General features: G+C 35.3%; 2 protein-coding genes across 2 annotated transcripts; both read left to right on the forward strand.

Moving 5' to 3' along the window:
• The first annotated feature begins 2,826 nt into the window (after positions 1–2,826).
• Positions 2,827–4,469, forward strand: LOC137829044 (uncharacterized). Its single transcript, XM_068635838.1, has 2 exons — positions 2,827–3,769; positions 3,850–4,469. The coding sequence occupies exons 1-2, from the start codon at positions 2,827–2,829 to the stop codon at positions 4,467–4,469; spliced, it is 1,563 nt and encodes a 520-aa protein (XP_068491939.1).
• A 7,218-nt stretch (positions 4,470–11,687) lies between these two features.
• On the forward strand, positions 11,688–13,200 carry LOC137828555 (AP2/ERF and B3 domain-containing transcription factor RAV1-like). Its single transcript, XM_068635175.1, has one exon. The coding sequence runs from the start codon at positions 11,897–11,899 to the stop codon at positions 12,980–12,982; it is 1,086 nt and encodes a 361-aa protein (XP_068491276.1). The 5' UTR covers positions 11,688–11,896; the 3' UTR covers positions 12,983–13,200.
• The last annotated feature ends 2,777 nt before the right edge of the window (positions 13,201–15,977 follow it).

Consider the following 15,977-nt stretch of genomic DNA (forward strand, 5'->3'; position numbering starts at 1 on the left):
CTCCAAAAGGCTAAATTATGGTATGTATATTGTAGGTGAGGGTGACAATAATTGTCTGAATGACCCAATCCTAGTCATTCTAAGAAGTAGGATTGTGGATAAAGAAATCATGGGACAAACAATAGAAATGAATGAAGGATGAATATTGTGGTGAGCAAAAGGAGGATAGTGCAATGGATGTGCTTTTTCTTTATTCGTTTTCTATTTTTGTTAAAATTGTGGAATAATACTGAGGCGAACCTGGTCGAAAAGACAAACTGGAACTGGATGTTAAGTTAGGTGGGGACTGATGGATGGGGAAGAATTTGTTTTTGGTTGAGAGCATGCATCTTTTAGGTAAAAAAAAACACACACACAAACACTTAATTGGGAAAAATACACCATCATTTATTGTCACTAGCTATTATTGATGATGGTGATGATGATGATACTTATAAACACATGGTTAATATGATAATTGTAGATTTTGATGTTGCAAGAAAAGGTGATAAGGTGTTTTGGTTAAGATAAGGAAAGAAGATAAAAAGAGAAGAGTGGGTGTGTGTGGAGACTGGGGTAGCAGGAAAGCTTAGGGGGGATGAACTTGAGAGAATGAAGGTCCACCCTCCTCGTGAACCCCATCATGTTTCTTATATGAACTTCACCAACTCATGGTCCACACCCTCTCATGTGGGTCCTCCCTCACATACACAACCCACATCTCAAGCCCATATTCACCACAAAATATCCTATTCATCCATATGTATCTACTTCTATTTTCCCTTTTATCACCTTTTCTCTAATCTAAATTCTACTTTTTATTTCTATTTTTTTATCAACGATAAATTAATAAAATTAAAATAGAATTTTTAAGAGTGTCTCAACCCTTATACAATATTTTTACTCAAATACTTATATTTAAATACGTGCATACTCAAGCTCTTCATCAATAGCTATCAGTAATCTTATATAGACAATCTTAATACCATATAATTATAGGTATATCATTGCACATGACCCATACTAATTTGTGACCCGCTACATATTTCTATAATAAGCTAATGCTAATACCCTCCTCCTTCCAATATTGTCACAAAATGTTTTTATGTATCTTTGGGTGTAAGATTGATTTTTATTTGGATATAGACAAATTTGTTGTCATAAAGTGATCACTCAAGTAGCTCCAAATGGAAATCTCATTTAGGTTATTTTCCCTTCTCATATAAACTTTAGTTCATTAACATTGGGCAACTATAATTTGGCCCCATAAATTATTGGTCCATATTATTTGTTATCCCGTACGGGTACTGATTGGGAATAAGTCCTTTATTAGTATTTTCTTTATTTACTTCTAAATTAAAAATCGAATGATAGTTTTAATTAGTTTATTTAAGAAAATTGCAATTGAATGTATTTGATTTATGCTAAAATGTTTTTATTATTGTTTAAACATAAGCAAATATTAATAGTAAAAGGGCATCTAAAATGGAAAAGCTTAATAGTTACTATTACGAATAATAATCCTCCCACTTTACTTACATAGAGTATTGACCATGTTTTATATATTCAAGATATCAAAAAAGTATTTTTTTTATAAGGCAATAGGAGGATTTTTTTTACACAATATGATGTGATGATTTGTTCAAAGAAATAACATTACTTTGTAATTACACAAAACTGCTATCCAATTAGATAAACTAATTTGAAGTCGTTTTGGGTTTCTTGTATTTTTTTTTTTTTAATTTTGTGTAATCTTGATAATTGAGGTCATGACAATCTTTAAATTGTAAAGGTGGAGAGGTTGATGTAAATAAGGACTTTGAGATTACTTATAGGTTAGGTTTTGAAGTATACATAGTTGATGTATACAAGTTTTGATGGTTTTTCTTTTAGAGTTATCATATACACATTCTTCTGCTTCATTATAATAGGATTGAAATATTCCTAAAATATTTCCTATTTATTTCTATTCTTTATTTACTTATTAAAAAACTATTTTAAAAATAGAAGTGTTAATAGTCCATTGACACTTCCTTACGATTATTGTTTTACTAATAACTATAACAAATATAAAATTATGAGTCAAAGTCATTAAACAAAAAATAATATCCAACATTTTCAGTGATTTCTATCACCACTGTGTTAAAAATTACATGCATTGCAAGCATTTCTTTTTTAATTTTAATTTTTTATCCTACTCTTATGATTTCACAAAAACCTGTGAAAATCCACTTCGAAAGTTGAAGTAACTATAGAAAGAAAAATGACTGTAGATGACTCGGAAACCCACTTACCTAAGTGACTATGTATGAAGAGAGAATTATGCTAAGTCATAGGTGTAGATACGCAATCCAAATCTGTTTTTCTATTTCCTGGTATTGCGGGTTGCCAATGATTGGCGTTAGATTATTTGTTTAAATACTACCATGATGAAAGGAATGAAAAGGAATGAAAAGGAAAGAAAAACAAGAATTATTTCCTATCTTCTCTTTTATATGTTTTATGGAGGTTTTTTCCCTTGACCTCGAAACTTAGGGAGTGATCCTAGCTCTATCAATTGCTCTGACCTGCCCTCTCACCACCATGACCTAACACAATGCGTGCTCCAAAGTCACCACCGATCGCCTAGAAGAGGCCATTCTTCACCTCACCCAAAATCAAACCACCCTCACCTCTAACCAACATGAACTTTTCCTCAAAACTGATTCCATTCTCGAGCAACAGAACTCTCTCAGCACCACAACCCACACACCCACCACCCATCCCCACCCACCACCACCGCCACCGCCCTTTACGAACCGACCACTTATTAAGCTTGAGGTTCCACGTTTTGATGGTAATGAAGCCATGGGATGGATCTTCAAAATCTCACAATTCTTCGATTACCAAGGGACACCCGACGAGGACCGTATCACAGTGGCATCATTCTACATGGATGGCCCTGCTCTGAGTAGGTTTCAATGGATGTTTCGCAACGGCTTCATCACGTTGTGGCCTAGCTTGCTCCAAGCTCTCGAAACTAGATTTGCGTCGTCGTTCTATGATGACCCCAAAGGAGCCTTGTTCAAACTTACTCAACATGGTATTGTTAACGATTATTTGAATGAGTTTGAAAATTTGGCAAATCGCATTGTTGGCCTCGCTCCTTCATTCCTCCTTAGTTGCTTCATCTTCGGGCTCTCACCGGATATTCATAGAGAGGTTCAAGCATTACAACCTTTGTCTCTTCCTCAAGCCATGGCCCTGGCAAAACTCCACGAAGACAAGATTGAGGACCGCCATCGCGATTACAGGGGTAAACTCACTACATATGTGCCTTCCACAACCACCAACACTACCACAACCCCACTTCTCCCCACCCCACCCAAAATCCATTTTTGTAGGTTGAGCCCAGAGGAAAGAGTTGCCCGTAGAGAGAAGGGTCTTTGCTTTAATTGCGACAAAAAATTTGGCCCCAACCATAATTGTAAGGCTCGTTTCTTCCTATTAATCAGTCAGGATGATGATCAATATCCTGACCCCGACCCCTCACCTCCTCTCATCATTGAATACCTCCCTACATACCCTGACAACACGGACGCCCAAATCAGCTTCAACGCTCTTTTGGGTTCCTCTGCACTTGAAGCATTTCGTTTATATGGTCAAATTGGTCAATCTCGCGTTACTATCCTCATCGATGGTGGTAGCATGCAGAACTTTGTGCAAACTCGGGTAGCTAAATTCCTTGCACTACCCACAAAAGTTACGCACGGGCTAAAGGTCACGGTAGGCAATGGAACAGTACTAGACTGTTTGCACATGTGTCCTCACACTACTGTGTCTTTTCAAGGGTGCACTTTTGATGTCATGTACTCCCTATTAGTGGTGCAGATATTGTATTGGGGATTCAGTGGCTCAAACGTTTGGGTCCCATCATTACTGATTTTGACACAATGACAATGCAATTTATCAAACACGGGGAGCTCATCCAATTTTGTGCAGATGCTCCTACCAAGCCTGTGGACGCCTCTGCACAACAAGTCAAACGACTCCTTCAAATCAATCCCGCATCTGCATTTTTTCACACTTCAATCATTGAAACCAAATCCCCAAACACTGACCCTACCTCAAACCAACATATCCCAGAAATAACCTCCCTCTTAACTGCATACCACACCATTTTTCAGACACCTACTCAACTACCTCCTTCCTGCAATATTACCCACAAAATACACTTACTACCCAATTTTAACCCCGTAAATGTGCGACCATATCGCTACCCCCATTTCCAAAAGGGAGAAATAGAGAAACAGGCTGATGAAATGCTATCCTCGGGTATGATTCAACTCAGCCACAACCCATTTTCTTCCCCTGTTTTGCTGGTTAAGAAAAAGGATAAGAGTTGGTGTTTTTGCGTGGACTATTGGGCTTTAAACTTGATCATCATAAAGGATCGTTTTCCAATACCGATAATTGATGAACTTTTAGATGAATTGGCCAATGCCTCTTAATTTGAGGCAAGGTTTTCACCAGATCCTTATGGATGAACACGACATCCCTAAGACAGCTTTCTGCACCCACTAAGGCCACTATGAATATAGGGTCATGCCATTTGGACTTTGTAACGCCCCTTCCACTTTTCAGGCAACCATGAACGAGCTTCTCAAACCATTCCTTCGCATGTTTGCAATTGTGTTATTTGATCACATTCTTGTATATAGCAACTCATTCAAAGAACACATTTCCCACTTGGAGTGTGTTTTTCAGGCACTACGAGATAGGAAATTCTTTCTCAAAAATTCCAAGTACCTTTTTGGTAAACGTCAATTGCAGTATCTCGGCCACACAATGTCCTAAAAGGGTGTGGAACTTGATCCATAAAAAATACAGGCCATGTTGGATTGGCCCGTTCTCTCCACCATTAAGTCCTTGCGAGGATTTCTTGGACTCACAGGTTTTTACTGCAAATTTATTAAGGGATATGCAACTATTGCTTCACCTCTAACTGCTTTGTTGCATAGGGATTGTTTTCAGTGGAATCCGAATGCACAATTAGCATTTGAACGCCTCAAGAAAGCTATGACAGAGGCCCCGGTTCTTGCTCTTCCCGACTTCACTGTTCCCTTTGTTTTGGAAACCGATGCGTCAGGACTGGCCATGAGGGTTGTTCTCATGCAACATTCACATCCCATTACTTTCTTTAGCAAACCTTTTTGTCCTAGATTACCGCGCTTCTACATATGTTAGGAAGTTGCATGCGATCACAACGGCTGTGCGCAAGTGGCGCCAATATTTGTTGGGTCACCCATTTGTCATTCTCACAGATCATAAGAGCCTGAAGGAATTGATGTCTCAAGTAATCCAAACACATGAGCAACAAGTGTATCTCTCCAAACTACTGGGCTACGATTATTCCATCCAATATAAAGTGGGGAAAAGCAATATTGTCGCAGATGCCTTATCTCGCATCTCTGAGCACATTGAGGGTCAATTTTTTGTGCTTTCCATGCCCAATTTCACCTTATTGGAGGACCTGTGCAAGTCCTTAATTGATAGCCCCGATTTCCATAAATTAGTCACACAAATACAGCACAACCCCGCCTGTTTTACAAATTATAAAATTCAAAATGGTATCAATTTCTTTAAAGGAAAGATCTGGCTCGACCCTACTAATCACTTTAAACTGCTATTGATGGAGGAATACCACAAGAATCCTTTGGAAGACCATATGGGGGTAGCGAAGTCCTTACATAGGTTGTAAGAAAGTTTTTACTGGGCTGACATGCGCAAGGATGTTGAGCACTTCATTTCTCAGTGTAGCACTTTCCAACAAGTCAAGTATGAGACCAAGAAACCGACAGGCTTACTTCAGCCACTGCCAATCCCAACAGCCATTTGGGAAGACATTTCTTTGGATTTTGTCATTGGCCTACCACCATCCCAGGGCCATACTGCTATTATTGTTGTGGTGGATCGTTTTTCTAAGGGTGCTCACTTTGGCGCACTTCCTCCAAAATATGGGGCTTTCAAGGTGGCTTCTGTTTTTTTGGACTTGATGTGCAAACACCATGGCTTCCCTCGTAGCCTAGTCTCAAACCGTAACCCCATTTTCATCAGTCAATTTTGGCGCAAGTTGTTTAAAATATGTGGCACAAAACTACGCATGAGCACTTCATACCATCCCAAAACTAATGGTCAAACGGAGGTCCTTAATCAAGTACTTAAGCAGTATTTGTGTTCCTTTGTTTCTGATAAACCTTCCACCTGGTATAAATTTCTTTCTCTATCAGAATGGTCTTACAATACTGTTGTACATTCCTCTACTGGAGTCACACCTTTCGAGCTTATGTATGGCAAAAGTCCTCCATCCATACCTCACTATTTGCTTGGTTCATTTTCCATTGAAGTTGTAGACAATTTGTTGGCTTCTAGACAAGAATGTTGCTCAAATTAAGGAACTGTTTACTCAAGGTTCAAGTTGCCATGAAACTACAAGGTGATAGCAAAAGGAGAGATATATCCTATAATATAGGAGATTGTGTTTATGTCAAATTGCAGCCTCACCGCCATAGTTCTATTTCTAATTTGACATATCATAATTATCTAAAAGGTTTTATGGTCCTTTTCACATCACAGAACAGATTGGGGCAGTTGCTTATCATTTGAATTTACCCTCTGGTTCAAAGATACACCCTGTGTTTCATTGCTCTTTGCTGAAACTTCATAAAGGTCCACTCATTCACAATATTGATCCATTACCACCAGATACCCACGATAACCATCCATTTGTTCAACCTTTGGCTATTTTGGACCGCAAATGGGACACTTCTACTTCGCCACCTTCTCTCTTGGTATTGGTGCAATGGCTTGGTTTGGCTCCGGAAGACACAAGCAGGGAAAAATGGGATGATCTTCAACACAAGTTTCACCTTGAGGAAAAGGTGATTCTCCCAGAGGAGGGTGATGATAGGAATGCAAAGGCCCAATCATCTAGAACCATTAGGATGACCCAAAAACCCACTTACCTAAGTGACTATGTGTGAAGGGAGAATTATGCCGAGTCATATGCAATTTTGTTTTTCTGTTGAGTCATAGGTGTAGATACGCAATCCAATTCTGTTTTTCTGTTTCCTAGTATTGCGGGTTGCCAATAATTGGCGTTAGATAATTTGTTTAAATACAACCATGATGAAAGGGATGAAAAGGAAAGAAAAACAAGAATTATTTACTATCTTCTCTCTTATATGTTTTCTGGAGATTTTTTCCCTTGACCTCGAATCCAAGGGAGTGATCCTAGCTCTATCATCTTATGATTTCACAAAAACCTGTGAAAATCCACTTCGAAAGTTGAAGTAACTGTAGAAATAAAAAAGAAAAATGTATCTTCTTAAAAAAAAATTCAAATGAAAATCTTCTTTAATTTTTAAACAAAAATTATATATATATATATATATATATATATATAACACATATAAAGTATGAAGTAACGCATCTTTTATTTATTTCATAAGGTGGACACATTTTTTCCCCATGTTAGAGAGGAAAAAACTAATTATGTTTTATAATTTTAAATCAGGATGTTAACTTTGATCTAGATGATAAGTGTCATAATTTAGTAAAATTTCATGTAAAACTTTAGGTATTTGTAGATTTTAATTGTTAATTAATCTATGACTCAACCCTAATTTGAGAAGTTTAGACTTGAACGATATATTTTTTAATCATGATATTAAAGAAGCCATTTGATCCCAACTTTGTGTTAATTTCAGGAAATTAAGGAAAGATAGAGCAAAGGGCTAGAGGATGAATAAAGAGACTTTAGAAGATAGAAAACAAGGAGTTAGACATCCAAGAATCTCGCTCAGGCAAGCGAGTCTCGCCTAGGCGAGAGTGGTCTAGAGGCAAGCCTTATCTCATTTCCAAACTTGCTCAAGTTCGCCCAATCACTAAGATCTTGTGCACTCGCTCAAGGCTCATCCAAGCGATAATGCTCTAAGGACCATGCTTCCTTCTAGTGCCAAGCTCGCCCAAGCGCTCAAGCCTTGCCCAGAACTCGCCTAAGAAAAAATGCTCTAGAGATAAGGGGTTTTAAATTAGAGGTCTCTCTTAAGCGAGATATGGCTAGCTTGAGCGATAAGTCACTTACCAAAAGCTTGAAAATAGGCTAATACGAAGAATGATAGGAGAAGAGCAATCTTGAACAAACCCTAGTAGTTGTACATGAAGAAGAAAATATTTCAACTCTCTTCTTTTGATTACCATAATCTTTTGGAGTGTGTAATGGTAATCATTAGTGGCTAATTTCCTTCCTTTGGGATTTAATGTAATCCTTTCAAACTCCTATGTATTTTGATAATATTTATATATGTTTTTTTGTTCCTATTTGATATTCGTATTTTCATTTTATGCTTAAAGCTTGATTCTATTCTTGAATTAGATCTTTGGATGAATGGAAAGTATTTATGAGAATCTGACATAAATGAAAGTACTTTATATATATATGCTAGGAATAGGTTTCGATACATCAAATGCTTTATAACATATTTTCTTCATGCCAAGAAATCTACTAAATAATTTAGGAATCTGTGTTTAGGAGATGATCTTAATAATTTCATAATTGAGGAATCAATGTGAATGACTCTTTTTTGTTGCATCAATATCTAGTAGTTTAGAGTATTGTATATTTTTATGTATTCAAAATACAAATGAGTGAGAAATATTAACATCAATCCCAATCTTATTAACTGAATTCTTGTAATCATTTACTTTGTTTTTATTTAATTTACCAGTAAAAATTCTTCAAATAATGTCGATGTATCTTGAATCAAATTATTTTACATATTGTGATACTTAGTGAGTGTTACGAAGTAAAATTTTAAGAGAAAATGTTCCTTGTGGGTTCGACATTCGTCTTTTGAGACAAAATACTACATTTGACTTGGTACACTTACCGAAAGAATCAACACTAGCTTAATATTTTTTTTACGTGTTAGTCAGTAGATTGACCATGTGTCTAAAAGGGTGACCCTCGGGTATCTCTCTTATACATTGTAGTTGTTGATGGACTTGTTGAGACGGTTAGACAAGTGGTTAAAAACAATCTTCTTCAAAGTGTCTTGGTGGGGAAAGGGGATGTTAAGATTAACTTGTTAGAATACGTAAATGATACACTATTTTTATGCAAGACCACAACTGAAAATATTTTTGTGATTAAAATCATATTGAGATACTTTGAGTTAGTCTCCGGTTTAAAGATAAATTATCTTAAGAGCATAATAAGTGGGAAGTATGTTGATGTAGGGGCGATAAATATATTTGCAACTATATTGAACTATGATGTTATGTCTACCTCTTTACTTATTTGGGCATGCCTGTTGGGGAAACCACATGTTTATCTCTTTTTGGGATGGGGTTGCGGAGAAAATTAGGTGTAGATTATAAGGGTCAAAAGGGAAATACCTCTGCAGTAAGGATCTAACTACAAAAATCGGAGATTACATCTCTTCCTCTATTCTATATGTTTATCTTTAAATGTTACTTGTTGTTGTGTCCTCTATCGAGAAAATGTAAAGAAAGTTTCTTTGGGGTTGGGGAAAGACGAAAAGAAAATTAACTAGATTGCTTGGGATAGAATTTGTAATACAAAAGAAAATGGTGGTCTATGGGTTAGGGATTTAAGAATCTTTAACATTTCTCTACTCGAAAAGTTGATATGGAGGCTTGGTTCAGATAAGAAAGGGTTATGAATTTATATTTTGAATTCTAAATATAGGGATTTTGGAGAGATTTATAAAATTTATAGGAGGATACCTCTCAATCTCTTTATTAGAGAGATCTTAGGGATGTAGGAATGATGTAGGAATGGTGCTATAATCTAGAGGATAACATTGATTAGGAAATTGGGTATGGAAAAAACATAAGGTCTGGCAGAATAAATGGATTGGAAACGAGTTGTTAAAACATAAATTTGCTAGGTTATATAATTTTTCTAACTACAAAGATGAAAGGTTGTTTGAGGTTGGAAGATGGGAAAATAACAGTTGAATTTGATCACTCAAATGTAGAAGAGAACTGTTGGAACGAGAATCTGAGTTGAATGATAAGTTAATGAGTAAAATTTGAGGTATACAACTAACAATTGGAAAGCTAGATAGATGGATTTGGAGACACGATGCAAAGTCTTATAAGGTAAACTCTGCGTATAACTTACCGCATAATGAAATCAATGGGGAAGACGGTTCAATCTATGATAGTTTTTTGTTGGTTAATGCCCTATCTCGTGCTCAGTGTTTAGCTTGGAGAGTGATGCATAATAAAGTGGCTACTATTGATAATCTTTGTAAGAAGGGTCGAAGGCTTGCTAGTGCACTTTGTGTTTTTTTGTGGCTTATGTGATGAACTTGTTAATCATCTCTTTCAAATTTATCTTTTTTCTATTATTTTTTGACATCATTGTCTTAACTAGATTGGAGAGGGCACAGTAATGTATTGTGTACAAAAACTGTATTTTAGTCAATTTAGGTCATGTAGGCTAAAAACAGCTGGAAACAGAGTTTTGGGTTGAATGTGGGTAGCCATCATTGCTAAAATTTGGAATCAAAGGAATCACATTGTCTTTAGGAATGCTACATCTGATCCCATGGAGATTTTTACCTTGCTCAGCTCAAATCCTAGTCTTGGATAACTGGTAAGACAAAATCTGCAAATTTCTCTTATTTTGAATGGTGCCTAAATCCTTATGTTTGTCTAAGTTCTATAAAATAAGTCAGGATCTATGTTATAATTGATGTTGTGACACACTTTTACCTAGTTTTGATTTGTCTCCTGATCTATGTCAATTAGTTGTGATGGTGTTTTTTTGTGTTTATAGGGTCTGTAGATTCTGAAATGGAAATCAATGTTGCAGAAGGTGATTTTGTTGATTATAGCGGGCTGCAAATTTTTCAAACAAGGTTGCAGAAATCTTTCTTTGTGTTATGACATGTACACAAAATCTTTATTTATTGGTTTACAAGTTACCACTCTAATGACTTTTGGAATTTTGTTGTTCTTTGTGTAGGATAGACGATTTCATAGTTTCACCTGTAGGGATTCCAATTTTTCCCTGTTTTGTGTTTTGGAGGGGCGAATGAGTTATTGTAATTTTTGTTTTCATTTTGAGGCAGGGTCATGATGTACATATCGTGTACCATATTATATTTTGCTATAAGATTTTTTTTTTATATATGGGTTAGGTAGTCCTGGTACTCCCATTAATTTTATTTTTATTGCCAATAAAAAAATATTCAAGAGATTAATTTTGTAATATATTTAAGTTATTTAAAGTTTTACATAAGGAAAAATTTAAATGACACAAAAGTAATATTAGTAGACATTATCGGTCATTAAATTGTTCATATATATATATAAAATATCAACATGGTATATAATATGAATTTAAAAGAGAGACAAAATAATAAACATTATAAATAATATGATTTAAAAAGAAGATGAAGAAAATAGTGAATTGTATTTATCATTGTATAATTTTACGAATGTAATAAATTACCTCCATGTGAAATCTAGTGATTTTCTAGTGTAATCTTATCTCTCTCTCCCTATCAATGAATTTTTCTCCTTCTCCAATGGTTGACCCACCCACACCACATATCATGCATCCCTCCATACCAAATTCATTGAAATTGAAATGCTTAAATTTCATGTTGCATTAAGTAACACAACCTCATCTTCCTAGTTCCTTCTCTATATAAATAATATCCACCCACAAATCAAACCACACCTATTCTCCAGCTTCTTTTACTCTCTCAATTTCCTCTCCCTCTGTCTCTTCATACACTACTTCATCCTATACTACTTTAAATACTCAAATAACCAAACCCATTCTCTTCACTCACTCCACACAAACCAAATTTAGTTAGTTAACGGTTACAAACGCAAAATGGATGCAGGCAGTTCAACGGATGAAACCACCACCACCAGCGACTCTCTTTCCCTTCCTCCCAACCAATCTCCGCCGCCTCTCATCCGCGTCGGAAGTGGCGGCGTCGACCCCGACGCTGTTTCCGGCGAGGCCGAATCCCGCAAACTTCCTTCCTCCAAATACAAAGGCGTGGTACCGCAACCCAACGGTCGTTGGGGCGCTCAGATTTACGAGAAGCACCAGCGCGTCTGGCTCGGCACCTTCAACGAGGAAGACGAAGCCGCCAGAGCCTACGACATCGCCGCGCAGAGGTTCCGCGGACGCGACGCTGTCACCAACTTCAAGCCTCTTGCCGGAGCCGGCGACGACGCAGAGTCTGAGTTCCTTAACTCGCATTCCAAGTCCGAGATCGTCGACATGCTCCGCAAACACACCTACGACGACGAGCTCCAGCAGAGCACTCGCTGCGGCAGGCGCCGCCGCGCTGCCGAGGCTGCATCGAGCGGCGCGTTTGACCCGCAGGCGCGTGAGCAGCTTTTCGAGAAAACGGTCACGCCCAGCGACGTCGGGAAGCTGAATAGATTGGTTATACCGAAGCAGCACGCGGAGAAGCACTTCCCCTTGAGCACTGGATCCGGTAGCGGAGTCTCGCTGTGCACTGCGGCGGCGGCGGCGAAGGGAGTGCTTTTGAACTTCGAGGACGTTGGAGGGAAAGTGTGGCGGTTTCGTTACTCGTATTGGAATAGTAGCCAGAGCTACGTTCTTACCAAAGGATGGAGCCGGTTCGTGAAGGAGAATAATTTGAGAGCCGGTGACGCGGTTCGGTTTTTCAAGTCAACTGGACCGGACCGGCAGCTTTATATAGACTGCAAGGCCAGGAGCAGTGGCGGTATTTGTGAGCTTAATAACAATAATGCTGGCGGTTTGTTTGTCCCGGTGGGACCAGTTGTTGAGCAGGTTCAGATGGTTCGGCTTTTCGGGGTGAACCTTTTGAAACTACCCGGTTCGGATGGTGTCCGGGTTGGTTATGAGGGGAAGCGAAAAGAGATGGAACTGTTTGCATTCGAATGTAGCAAAAAGTTAAAAGTAATCGGAGCTTTGTAACATTATAGTTTTTACGTTTGTTTTTGTGAATTTTGTAATTGTTGAATTCATGGGACAATGTTTGAGGAGGTAGAGCTAGTAGATTGATGGATGGTGGCCATGTTTCAAGTTGCCACTTGTTACAAGCTGTATATTCTTAGACAAAAAAGAAAAAGGAAATATTAGGGCAAAATATATAACAGTTTTTTCGTTTTAAAATAAAGGAACCTTGAGTACAACTGCTTATTTTTGTATTGTTTTCTGTGAGAGTACTTGTCTTTTAGACACAGGGACATTAACTGTGAACAGCTATTTCCTACTCCAAAAATTATTACTCAAATTCATCTTCTTAAGAAAAACCAATTGCTTATTGTCACTTGTGCATGTAGTTTGCATGTGCGGTGTTCTCCATTTCATGATTTCAGCTTACTTTACCATCATCTCGTCATCTGATTCTTGTTTAACTTGTAGCATTGAGTATAAGATTTCGATCTTTTATGTTTAATATAAGATTTAGAAGGAAAAAATCTTTCACAATTGTTATTTCATTAATTTTTTAATCATTGGTTAAAGCATGAGATTATGGCTGAAAACCTTATTAAGTACATACAGATTGAGTATTTTCTATCCAATTAGGCAAAAAAAATTATTTCACCTTAGGTTAGGTTAATGCTTGTCGGTGAATCACTGTTTTTTTTTTCATCCATAAATATGGAAATAATTTAGAAACTCTACATTCAACTAATTAAACTAGATGTCTTAATATTAAAAAATAATGTTAAGATTTAATCAAATTATATAATTATTTTCGCAAGATTAACAGAATTTAAATTTACGCTTAAACTTTTATGATGTAGAAGATGATATGGTTGGGATGACAAATTATAACGTTTTATCTCTCATTTTTTCGAATGTTTTAATTTTGACGTTTATTTATTTTCCTTCTCTCTCATTTTCAACTTACATTTATATTATTATTTTTTTCTTTGTATAGACCTTTTCTTATGATTGTGAAATGAAATATGAAATTTTGTACTGTGGAGAAAAATTGGCAAAAATTGAGAAAGTTAATAGACATTGAGGAGGGGTCCATAGCATGACCTAGGAAAGTGTGAACAAGTTGATAATTAGACATTTGTCCAATAAAGAAAGAAACTGAGAAATGGCTACTTGGCAAGTGGGTATGGCGTACTGTGCATGCCCATAGCTTTTTCTAACATTCTTAAAATTTTAGACCTTATCAGTACCTTGTTTTTTGAATAGTCAACTTTCCATGAACCTACCATTGCTTGCATCGTTTCTGCACCACTAAACAATTCCCATCTCCTTCGCAGAAAAAGAGAGTGGAAATCTCAAACTCCCATTTTGTTTAGAACTTATTATGATACATATATTATAGGTTGAAGATTTCACTTCAAATAAGTATATTTAATAATATATATAAGTAATGTAAATCTTATTTTATATGTTTACTTAGTTACACTTAAAATTTATTTTTTAATATTATATCAAAGTTATTTAAATTCTATTTTAACTAAAATTTGTAGAACTTATAAGATCACCCAATATCGAACCATCCATAAATATATATTTTCACACACGAATTGAATGTATTAATATGAGAGAGTATGTTAAACATTTCATATCAACTAAAAATAAGAATATTTCGCATTATATAAGTAAAAATAAATCTTATTTTATAAGTTAGTTTTATAAGATTAAGTTAAACTTAAAATCTATTTATATATATATATAAGTAAATTAGTTTTATTGAAAGTGTCATTTTTAATTCAATCTACTAGTTATTTCATGTTGGGAAGAGATATTTGTAATGATTCCTATATGAAACCAATAATAATAATATAATAATATAATCACTTTCAAATTTTACTAGAATAAATTTTGAATTATTTTTATATCATTTTATCAAGGTGAGAATTATTTTTAATTATATAATGTATATTGGTTTGTATGATTAGTTGAGTTGTAATCTCCATCACGTTGAGTCTCTGTTCTTTTTACTTCTTCCATACCACAACACCACCTTCTATGTCTTTACTAATAATGATATGTACTGGGTTTTACGACTTTGCGGGTATAGAATATTCAACTCTTTTATATAATTTAATTCAATGTACATTGTTTTGGTTTTAAGTTAATTCATCATTTGCACATCAAAATAAATAACAAAATATATAAATTGATTTTATTACAAACATGAAATTTCATATATAACTGATACCATTTACAGTGCAAAATGATTAACAAATAGCATTATTTCTTTAACTATTCAATTTTAGGTTTGTGCGTATGAAAATAATTTCAGTATTTTTGAAGAATTGGCCTTTTTTTTTTCTTTTGACCGAAAATATCTTGGATTAAAAACAAGAATAACTTTAAATATAGTTCAAAATATAATTTCAAATTGCAAGTTGCAGATAAGATCACAATATAACTATGTATAAATAATTTAAGAAAAATAGTCTATTCTTTATCTGTAATATTGAGTCACATTCACGCATCAATTTGGAAAAAAAGAAAAGTAAGAGTTTTTTTTTTTTTAGTTTAAATTAAAGAGGAAAAACATTTCTTAAACAAAAAAGAAACGTTTCTTTCATTTCCCCTTCAATCATATAAAAAAATCATCATTGTTTATGTTTTTTCTTTTCTATTTTCTTTGCTCTTGCCAAAAAAAACACACCATAAATTTTAATATTAAAAGTTGTATATCATTGAAGCCTAATACAATTAATAAACGGCGAAGCCTAACAAAAAAGAGAAGAATAATTTGTAGGGCAATAAAAGGATATCACCAATTAAGGGTGTTTTGTAATTATTATAACCAATTTTTTATTAAAAAAAAATTCATGACATCTTCCTTTGCTCACTGACATAGATAGATTTAAACAGTATTTGATATTGTTATCCTAAGAATTAAATATTAAATTATTAGTAATATCCATTTTGATAAAGATTATTATTATTATTATTAAAATGCATTTTATTATTGATTTAA

This window comes from Phaseolus vulgaris, chromosome 7 (genome assembly GCF_000499845.2).
Source record: "Phaseolus vulgaris cultivar G19833 chromosome 7, P. vulgaris v2.0, whole genome shotgun sequence".
Classification (NCBI taxonomy): domain Eukaryota; kingdom Viridiplantae; phylum Streptophyta; class Magnoliopsida; order Fabales; family Fabaceae; genus Phaseolus; species Phaseolus vulgaris.